The 10,771-nt window shown below is 50.0% G+C and overlaps 1 protein-coding gene across 3 annotated transcripts in view; it reads left to right on the top strand.

The window, feature by feature from the left end:
- The first annotated feature begins 588 nt into the window (after positions 1–588).
- LOC110524992 (sushi, nidogen and EGF-like domain-containing protein 1) overlaps positions 589–10,771 on the top strand; it is a 155,577-nt gene continuing 145,394 nt past the window's right edge. Inside the window, exons 1-2 of one of the 3 annotated variants that reach the window (XM_090233026.1) lie at positions 589–1,123; positions 1,156–1,659. In XM_090233026.1, coding sequence (XP_090089152.1) covers positions 1,414–1,659 — 246 coding nt within the window. In that variant the 5' untranslated portion in view covers positions 589–1,123; positions 1,156–1,413. Of the gene's footprint in view, positions 1,660–10,771 lie in introns of all 3 variants that reach the window. The other 2 variants (XM_090233064.1, XM_090233100.1) reach the window with 2 other exon arrangements.

Here is a 10,771-nt window from a genome sequence, read left to right as displayed (position 1 = left end):
GGTTAATACCTCATACCCCTGTTATTACCTCATACCCTTGTTAATTCCTGGTACGCCTGTTATTACCTCATACCCCTGTTATTACCTCATACCCCTGTTATTACCTTATGCCCCTGTTATTTCCTCGTACCTCTGTTATTACCTCGTACCTTTGTTATTACCTCGTACCCCTACACCAACTCGGTACTGGTACCCTGTGTATATAGCCATGCTATTACCTCGTACCCCTGTACACCAACCTTGTACTGCTACCCCTTGTATATAGCCATGTTATTACCTGGTTTAAACATACTCTGATACGCCTAGGTAGATGCACAGAGTCAAATTTCGATGAGAGGAGAGCTGGACGCTTGTAGCGTGTAACCTGTTCAGTCTGACACGCTAAGGTGCGTTATCTGTATAGACTCAGAGTGAAAGGGTTAAGCCAAAGAGGAGAGGAGGGAGAAGCCTTGTCAGAGTTTCTAGAGCACTCCTTTGATTACCATAGGTCCTCCCAGTAGTTATCCAGTTACCGGCCTCTCCTCTACCATTGGCCGACATTCCCTCATTATGCGAGGTAGTGAATCCCAAGGGGGGGTGTGGCCTAGCAGAGCTGAAAGAACTCCTTTGGCAGGCAGAATAGAGCTTTTATTGAGGGTATTTCTAACCCTAACCATCAGGGACCAAATCGCTGGGATTGTAAAAAATAAAAAAAATCATTCTGCTCCCCCTTTTTCTTTCAGTCTTTCCCTTTCAGTTTATCTCTGTGAGACGGAGCAGCAGCACAGCTTTACGAACCAACGAAGCACCCAGCAGCAAGCAGCGAGGCAAGCAGAATGCAAGGAATCTATCCCCTTGTCTCAGACAAACAGCACAACTGAGAGAGAGAGAGAGAGAGAGAGAGAGAGAGAGAGCGAGAGGGAGAGAGAGAGCGAGAGGGAGAGAGAGAGCGAGAGGGAGAGAGAGCGAGAGGGAGAGAGAGAGAGCGAGAGGGAGAGAGCGAGCGAGCGAGAGAGAGCGAGAGAGAGAGAGCGAGAGAGAGAGAGAGAGAGAGAGAGAGAGAGAGAGACAACACAGGAGAAGGTTTAAAGGGCTGTTGTTGCTGCAGCTGTGAAAGAAGGTTCCTGTTCTGCTGATACCCCAGGTGTTCTGCTACCCTACCATCTGATACCCCAGGTGTTCTGCTACCCTACCCTCTGATACCCCAGGTGTTCTGCTACCCTACCCTGTGATACCCTTTGCCTGTTGTGACTGTCCCTGTCACCTCATTCCCTGGGAGAGAGAGAGAGAAAGGAAGAAGGACAGAGAGAGAAACAACGTTAAAGATTTAAAGAGCTGCTGGTGTAGAAGACGAGATACTGTCCTTCCCTGTCCTCTCCTGTCCTCTCCTGTTCTGCTGCCTGCCTAGAGGCTGAAGCTGAGAGTCTGAGGGCCATGGTGAAGATGTCTGGAGCTGACCTGGTACCTGGATCCCTGCTACCCTGCCTCTGCACCCTGCTCTGCCTGAACCTGCTGCTCCTCCCTGGGACGGTCGAGCCGGGGGTACCCCTGGAGGACTTCTATCCTTTTGGCCAGGACTCGGGGGACTCCCAAACCATCTCCCAGGACGATGGCGGCTCGGGGCTGGTGGAGATCTCCGTTGCATTCCCCTTCTTCGGTGACAGTCACTCTGGACTCTACGTGAGTAAAGGGGAGCGGAGTGTGCAACTTATGAAAGAGAATGTTTCAGTCATGATAACCCAGTGCCTCCAGCACTATGTGTATGTGGGGGGGGCTGAGAGTGTGGGGGGGGTGAGAGTGTGGGGGGGAGCTGAGAGTGTATGTGGGGGGGGGGGGGGCTGAGAGTGTGGGGGGGGGGGCTGAGAGTGTGTATGTGGGGGGGGGGGGGGCTGAGAGTGTGGGGGGGGGGTGAGAGTGTGGGGGGGAGCTGAGAGTGTATGTGGGGGGGGGGGGGGGCTGAGAGTGTGTATGTGGGGGGGGGCTGAGAGTGTAGGGGGGGATGAGAGTGTGGGGAGGGGGCTGAGAGTGTGTATGTGGGGGGGGGGTGAGAGTGTGTTTGTGGGGGGGGTTGAGAGTGTGTATGTGGGGGGGGGCTGAGAGTGTGTATGTGGGGTTGGGCTGAGAGTGTGTATGTGGGGGGGGGCTGAGAGTGTGTATGTGGGGGGGGGGCTGAGAGTGTGTATGTGGGGGGAATGAGAGTGTGGTGGGGGGCTGAGAGTGTGTATGTGTGGGGGGCCGAGAATGTGTATGTGAGGGGGGCTGAGAGTGTGTATGTGGGTGGGGATGAGAGTGTGTATGTGGGGGGGGCTGAGAGTGTGTATGTGGGGGGGGCTGAGAGTGTGTATGTGGGGGGGGGGTGAGAGTGTGGGGGGGGCTGAGAGTATGGGGGGGGGGGCTGAGAGTGTGGGGGGGCTGAGAGTGTGTATGTGGGGGGGGGCTGAGAGTGTGGGGGGGTGAGAGTGTGGGGGGAGCTGAGAGTGTATATGGGGGGGGCTGAGAGTGTGTATGTGGGGGGGGCTGAGAGTGTGGGGGGGGGCTGAGAGTGTGTATGTGGGGGGGGGCTGAGAGTGTGTATGTGGGGGGGGCTGAGAGTGTGTATGTGGGGGGGGCTGAGAGTGTGGGGGGGCTGAGAGTGTGTATGTGGGGGGGGGGGGGTGAGAGTGTGTATGTGGGGGGGGCTGAGAGTGTGGGGGGGATGAGAGTGTGTATGTGGGGGGGGCTGAGAGTGTGTATGTGGGGGGGGCTGAGAGTGTGGGGGGGGCTGAGAGTGTGTATGTGGGGGGGGGTGAGAGTGTTTTTGAGGGGTTGTTAGAGTGTGTATGTGGAGGGGGCTGAGAGTGTGGGGGGGGCTGAGCGTGTGTATGTGGGGGGGGGGGGTGAGAGTGTGTATGTGGGGGGGGCTGAGAGTGTGTATGTGGGGGGGGCTGAGAGTGTGTATGTGGGGTGGGGCTGAGAGTGTGTTTGGGTGGCGGGCTGAGAGTGTGTGTGGGAGCTGAGAGTGTGTGTGGGGGGGATGAGAGTGTGTAGGGGAGCTGAGAGTGTGGGGGGGGGCTGAGAGTGTGTGTGTGGGGGGGCTGAGAGTGTGTGTGGGGGGGGACTGAGTGTGTTGGGGAGCTGAGAGTGTGTGTGGGGGGGCTGAGAGTGTGTGTGTGGGGGGGTCTGAGAGTGTGTGTTCTGGGGGGGCTGAGTGTGTTGGGGAGCTGAGAGTGTGTGTGGGGGGGAGCTGAGAGTGTGTGTGTGGGGGGCTGAGTGTGTGTGTATTGGACACACAGGGTTCAATACACACCCTGGTTCAGGGTTGTGTAAGACCACTGGGAGAAGGGCTCTGTTACATATCAGAGCAGTGTGTGTGTGTGTGTGTGTGTGTGTGTGTGTGTGTGTGTGTGTGTGTTTGTGTGTGTACATTTAACTATACTAAGACCCGACAAGAATAGTAAACAAACAACTGGGGACATTTTGGGGGGTTTAGGGTTAAGGTTAGAATTAGTTTTAGGGTTAGAATTACGTTAAGGGTTAGGATTAGGTTTAGGGTTAGGATTAGGATTAGGTTTAGGGTTAGGAGCTAGGGTTAGGGTTATGAGCTAGGATTAAGTTTAGGGTTAGGAGCTAGGATTAGGTTTAGGGTTAGGATTAGGATTAGATTTAGGGTTAGGAGCAAGGATTAGGTTTAGGGTTATGAGCTAGGATTAGGTTTAGGGTTAGGATTAGGAGCTAGGATTAGGTTTAGGGTTAGGAGCTAGGGTTAGGTTTAGGGTTAGGAGCTAGGATTAGGTTTAGGGTTAGGGTTAGGATTAGATTTAGGGTTAGGAGCTAGGATTAGGTTTAGGGTTAGGAACTAGGATTAGGATTAGGTTTAGGGTTAGGATTAGATTTAGGGTTAGGAGCTAGGATTAGGTTTAGGAGATAGGATTAGGTTTAGGAGCTAGGATTAGCTTTAGGGTTAGGAGCTAGGAATAGGTTTAGGGTGAGGAGCTAGGATTAGGTTTAGGGTTATGAGCTAGGATTAGGTTTAGGGTTAGGGTTAGGAGCTAGGGTTATGAGCTAGGATTAGGTTTAGGAGCTAGGATTGGGTTTAGGGTTAGGAGCTAGGGTTAGGTTTAGGGTTAGGAACTAGGTTTAGGGTTAGGGTTAGGGGATAGGATTAGATTTAGGGTTAGGAGCTTGGATTAGATTTAGGGTTAGGAGCTAGGATTAGGTTTAGGGTTAGGAGCTAGGATTAGGTTTAGGGTTAGGAGCTAGGATTAGGTTTAGGGTTAGGAGCTAGGGTTATGAGCTAGGATTAGGGTTAGGATTAGGTTTAGGGTTAGGGTTATGAGCTAGGATTAGGGTTAGGAGCTAGGATTAGGTTTAGGGTTAGGAGCTAGGATTAGGTTTAGGGTTAGGAGCTAGGATTAGGTTTAGGGTTAGGAGCTAGGATTAGATTTATGGTTATGAGATAGGATTAGGTTTAGGGTTAGGAACTAGGATTAGGTTCAGGGTTAGGAACTAGGATTAGGTTTAGGGTTAGGAGCTAGGATTAGGTTTAGGGTTAGGAGCTAGGATTAGGTTTAGGGCTAGGGTTAGGAGTTAGGTTTAGGAGCTAGGATTATGTTTAGGGTTAGGAGCTAGGATTAGGTTTAGGGTTAGGGTTAGGAGCTAGGATTAGATTTAGGGTTATGAGCTAGGATTAGGTTTAGGGTTAGGAACAAGGATTAGGTTTAGGGTTAAGAACTAGGATTACGTTTAGGGTTAGGAGCAAGGATTAGGTTTAGGGTTAGGGTTAGGAGCTAGGATTAGATTTAGGGTTAGGAAATAGGATTAGTTTTAATGTTAGGGTTAGGCGCTAGGTTTAGGGTTAGGGTTAGGATTTAGGGTTATGAGCTAGGATTAGATTTAGGGTTATGAGCTAGGATTAGGTTTAGGGTTAGGAACTAGGATTAGGTTTAGGTTTAGGGTTAGTGTTTGGAGCTAGGGTTATGAGCTAGGATTAGGTTTAGGGTTAGGAGCTAGGATTAGGGTTTGGAACTAGGATTATGTTTAGGGTTAGAAGCTAGGATTAGATTTAGGGTTAGGGATAGGAACTTGGGTTATGAAATAGGATTAGATTTATGGTTTTGAGCTAGGATTAGGTTTAGGGTTAGGGTTAGTGTTAGGAGCTAGGGTTATGAGCTAGGATTAGGTTAGGAGCTAGGATTAGGGTTTGGAACTAGGATTATGTTTAGGGTTAAGAGCTAGAGTTATGAGCTAGGATTTTATTTAGGGTTATGGGCTAGGATTAGGTTTAGGGTTATGAGCTAGGATTAGGTTTAGGGTTAGGCGCTAGGGTTAGGAGCTAGGATTAGGTTTAGGAGCTAGGATTAGGTTTAGCGTTAGAAGCTAGGTTTAGGGTTAGGGTTAGGAGCTAGGATTAGATTTAGGGTTAGGAGCTTGGATTAGATTGACTGCGTGTGTCAAATCAAATAAAATGTTATTGGTCACATTCACGTGATTAGCAGATGTTGTTGCGGGTGTAGCGGAATGCTTGTGCTTCTAGCTCCAACAACGCAGTAATATCTAACAAGTAGACTAGTGGTTAGAGTGTTGGACTAGTAACCAGAAGGTAGCCTAGTGGTTAAAGCGTTGGACTAGTAACCAGCAGGTAGCCTAGTGGTTAAAGCGTTGGACTAGTAACCAGCAGGTAGCCTAGTGGTTAGAGCATTGGACCAGTAACCAGCAGGTAGCCTAGTGGTTAGAGCGTTGGACTAGTAACCAGCAGGTAGCCTAGTGGTTAGAGCGTTGGACTAGTAACCAGCAGGTAGCCTACTGGTTAGAACGTTGGACTAGTAACCAGCAGGTAGCCTACTGGTTAGAACGTTGGACTAGTAACCAGCAGGTAGCCTAGTGGTTAGAGTGTTGGGCCGGTAACCAGCAGGTAGCCTAGTGGTTAGAGTGTTGGGTCAGTAACCAGCAGGTAGCCTAGTGGTTAGAGTGTTGGACTATTAACCAGCAGGTAGTCTAGTGGTTAGAGTGTTGGACTAGTAACCAGCAGGTAGTCTAGGGGTTAGAGCGTTGGACTAGTAACCAGCAGGTAGCCTAGTGGTTAGAGTGTTGGGCCGGTAACCAGCAGGTAGCCTAGTGGTAAGAGTGTTGGGTCAGTAACCAGCAGGTAGCCTAGTGGTTAGAGTATTGAACTAGTAACCAGCAGGTAGTCTAGTGTTTAGAGTGTTGGGCCGGTAACCAGCAGGTAGCCTAGTGGTTAGAGTGTTTGACTAGTAACCAGCAGGTAGTCTAGTGTTTAGAGTGTTGGACTAGTAACCAGCAGGTAGCCTAGTGGTTAGATTGTAGGGGTGGCAGGTAGCCTAGTGGTTAGAGCGTTGGGCCAGTAACCAGCAGGTAGCCTAGTGGTTAGAGTGTTGGGCCATTAACCAGCAGGTAGCCTAGTGGTTAGAGCGTTGGGCCAGTAACCAGCAGGTAGCCTAGTGGTTAGAGCGTTGGGCCAGTAACCAGCAGGTAGCCTAGTGGTTGGAGCATTGGGCCGGTAACCAGCAGGTAGCCTAGTGGTTAGAGCGTTGGGCCAGTAACCAGCAGGTAGCCTAGTGGTTAGAGTGTTGGGCCATTAACCAGCAGGTAGCCTAGTGGTTAGAGCGTTGGACTAGAACCAGCAGGTAGTCTAGTGGTTAGAGCGTTGGGCCAGTAACCAGCAGGTAGCCTAGTGGTTAGAGTGTTGGGACAGTAACCAGCAGGTAGCCTAGTGGTTAGAGCGTTGGGCCAGTAACCAGCAGGTAGCCTAGTGGTTAGAGCATTGGGCCAGTAACCAGCAGGTAGCCTAGTGGTTGGAGCATTGGGCCGGTAACCAGCAGGTAGCCTAGTGGTTAGAGCGTTGGGCCAGTAACCAGCAGGTAGCCTAGTGGTTAGAGCATTGGACTAGTAACCAGCAGGTAGCCTAGTGGTTAGAGCGTTGGACTAGTAACCAGCAGGTAGCCTAGTGGTTAGAGTGTTGGGTCAGAAACCAGCAGGTAGCCTAGTGGTTAGAGTGTTGGACTAGTAACCAGCAGGTAGCCTAGTGGTTAGAGTGTAGGGGAGGCAGGTAGCCTAGTGGTTAGAGCGTTGGGCCAGTAACCAGCAGGTAGCCTACTGGTTAGAGTGTTGGGCCAGTAACCAGCAGGTAGCCTAGTGGTTAGAGCGTTGGACTAGTAACCAGCAGGTAGCCTAGTGGTTAGAGTGTTGGACTAGTAACCAGCAGGTAGTATAGTGGTTAGAGCGTTGGGCCAGTAACCAGCAGGTAGCCCAGTGGTTAGAGCGTTGGGCCAGTAACCAGCAGGTAGCCTAGTGGTTAGAGCATTGGGCCGGTAACCAGCAGGTAGCCTAGTGGTTAGAGCGTTGGGCCAGTAACCAGCAGGTAGCCTAGTGGTTAGAGCATTGGACTAGTAACCAGCAGGTAGCCTAGTGGTTAGAGCGTTGGACTAGTAACCAGCAGGTAGCCTAGTGGTTAGAGTGTTGGACTAGTAACCAGCAGGTAGCCTAGTGGTTAGATTGTAGGGGTGGCAGGTAGCCTAGTGGTTAAAGCGTTGGGCCAGTAACCAGCAGGTAGCCTAGTGGTTAGAGTGTTGGGCCAGTAACCAGCAGGTAGCCTAGTGGTTAGAGCGTTGGACTAGTAATCAGCAGGTAGCCTAGTGGTTAGAGTGTTGGACTAGTAACCAGCAGGTAGTCTAGTGGTTAGAGCGTTGGGCCAGTAACCAGCAGGTAGCCTAGTGGTTAGAGTGTTGGGACAGTAACCAGCAGGTAGCCTAGTGGTTAGAGCGTTGGGCCAGTAACCAGCAGGTAGCCTAGTGGTTAGAGCGTTGGGCCAGTAACCAGCAGGTAGCCTAGTGGTTGGAGCATTGGGCCGGTAACCAGCAGGTAGCCTAGTGGTTAGAGCGTTGGGCCAGTAACCAGCAGGTAGCCTAGTGGTTAGAGCGTTGGGCCAGTAACCAGCAGGTAGCCCAGTGGTTAGAGCGTTGGGCCAGTAACCAGCAGGTAGCCCAGTGGTTAGAGCGTTGGGCCAGTAACCAGCAGGTAGTCTAGTGGTTTGAGCGTTGGGCCAGTAACCAGCAGGTAGTCTAGTGGTTTGAGCGTTGGGACAGTAACCAGCAGGTAGTCTAGTGGTTAGAGCGTTGGGCCAATAACCTGAAAGATTGCGGGATCGACTCCCCGAGCTGACAAGGTGAAAATCTGTCGTCCTACCCCTGAACAAGGCAGTTCTCTGATTCAGAGGGGTTAAATGTGGAAGACACATTTCAGTTGAATACATTCAGTTGTACAACTGACTAGGTATCCCCCTTTCCTAACAAATTTCACAACATAGACACACAAATCTAAGTAGGAATGAATTAAGGGGTTACGTGTGTGAGATATTGTGTCCTGTTGCCACAAGAATAGGTCAACCAGTGAAGAACTAACACCCTGTGTTTTATTTATTTTCCCTTTTGTACTTTAACTATTTGTACATTGTTACAACACTGTATATAGATATAATATGACATTTGTAATGTCTCTATTGTTTTGGAACTTGTTTGAGTGTAATGTTTACTGTTCATTTGTATTGTTTATTTCACTAGTGTATATTATCTACCTCACTTGCTTTGGCAATGTTAACACGTTTCCCATGCCAATAAAGCCCCTTGAATTGAATTGAGAGAGAGAGACACAGAGACACAGAGAGAGACAGAGAGAGAGAGAGAGAGAGAGAGAGAGAGAGAGAGAGAGAGAGAGAGAGAGAGAGAGAGAGAGAGAGAGAAAAACAGTGAGTGAGTGAGTGAGTGAGTGAGTGAGTGAGTGAGACAGAGAGACACTTTATATATTATCTACCTCACTTGCTTTGGCAATGTTAACACATGTTTCCCATGCCAATAAAGCCCTTGAATTGAATTGAATTGAGAGACAGAGAGAGACAGAGAGAGACAGAGAGAGACAGAGAGAGACAGAGAGAGACAGAGAGGGACATAGAGAGAAACAGTGAGTGTGTGAGTGAATGAGTGAGTGATTGAGTGAGTGAGTGTGTGAGTGAATGAGAGAGAGAGAGAGACAGAGAGAGACAGTGAGAAGAGAGAGAGTGGTGAGACCTATAGGAGAGAAAGGGAAAGAGAGAGAGAAACAGAGAGAAGAGAGAGAGTGGTGAGACCAATAGGAGAGAAAGGGAAAGAGAGAGAGAGAAAGAGAGAAGAGAGAGATTGGTGAGACCTATATGAGAGAAAGGGAAAGAGAGAGAAACAGAGAGAGTGGTGAGACCTATAGGAGAGAAAGGGAAAGAGAGTGAGAAACAGAGAGAAGAGAGAGAGTGGTGAGACCTATATGAGAGAAAGGGAAAGAGAGAGAAACAGAGAGAGTGGTGAGACCTATAGGAGAGAAAGGGAAAGAGAGAGAGAAACAGAGAGAAGAGAGAGAGTGGTGAGACCTATAGGAGAGAAAGGGAAAGAGTGAGAGACAGACTGTGTATGTGCTGGTGTGAGGAAGCTCAGTGCTTTTGACAGTGCTTTGATCTGAGCTTGTCTTGTATGGGGTTTAGTTCCAACACATGAAGAAGCCAAAGGGCCTTTAAATCAACACCACCTGTTGGGGCTGTGCATCCGTCCGTGTTCAAACTCCCAATACCCCATGTCCCCTCCTCTACGATCCCTCACTTCCCTCCTCTCCCTCCACTCCTCTCTCCCTCCCCTCCGATCCCTCTCTTCCCTCCTCTCTCCCTCCCCTCCGATCCCTCACTTCCCTCCTCTCCCTCCCCTCCTCTCTCCCTCCCCTCCTCTCTCCCTCCCCTCCGATCCCTCACTTCCCTCCCCTCCTCTCTCCCTCCCCTCCTCTCCCTCCCCTCCTCTCTACCTCCCCTCCTCTCTCCCTCCCCTCCGATCCCTCACTTCCCTCTCCTCCTCTCCAAATCCTCTCTCCCTCCTTTCTAATCCCTCACTCCCTCCCCTCTTCTTCTCCAACCCTTCTCTCCCATCGTCTCTGATTCCCCCACTACCCGTTCTCTCTTTTACACTGCGGTACAGGCTGAGGTACCATGGCAACAATAGGAGAGGTCAAAGGTCAGTGTTCTAATCTAAGCCCCTATAGCCTGGCTGGTGAGTGATGTCTTTGTAAGAATGGGGTTTCATGTCCCAATACAGTGATCGAGACAAACACAAACAGATACAGGGTCGGAAATATCACAACAAGCCCTGACTTGATGTGTCTTGTGTCCCGCTTTAGTTATGCCTCAGTACATATCGTTTTAATTTAGCTTCAGGCGTTTGGGTGCATCGCTCGTGAGGTTATAGTGTCCCATTGCAATTACGCTGTAGAGCGACACACACAGACAGACACAGGGTCAGACAGACCATGACATGCCAGAGCTGAGCATCCTGTCATAATTATACCCAATACTATTTTAATAGATGTCTGTAGTCCTGGGTCCCAACTACCTGTCCTGTATCCTTGTGTCCTGTGTCCTGTGTCCTGTGTCCTTGTATAATAGGAGGCATTAACAACGGTCATTAGCAACGGTAGCTATGATCGAGTTGACATGAGATCTTTCTGTTTGAAATGTCCTGGCTGAGTGTCTGTCAACTACGTGTCTGTCTGACATCTTTTAATGCTGCGAAAGTCAGAAGTGAATTTTTAGACGAGATAAGACAAGTCTGTTGGTTGCTGTGCACTCAGATCTCAGATTAAATTATTAGAGGTATGGTGTGCATCCCAGATGGAGCCCTATTCCCTATGTAGTGCACTACTTTAGACCAGAGCCCTATTCCCTATATAGTGCACTACTTTAGACCAGAGCCCTATTCCCTATATAGTGCACTACTTTAGACCAGAGCCC

This window comes from Oncorhynchus mykiss, chromosome 1 (assembly GCF_057628025.1).
Source record: "Oncorhynchus mykiss isolate SJ-2025 chromosome 1, ASM5762802v1, whole genome shotgun sequence".
NCBI classification, from domain to species: Eukaryota; Metazoa; Chordata; class Actinopteri; order Salmoniformes; family Salmonidae; genus Oncorhynchus; species Oncorhynchus mykiss.
The sequence above is the reverse complement of the archived record's forward strand: the minus strand, read 5'-3'. Positions and strand labels throughout refer to the sequence as shown.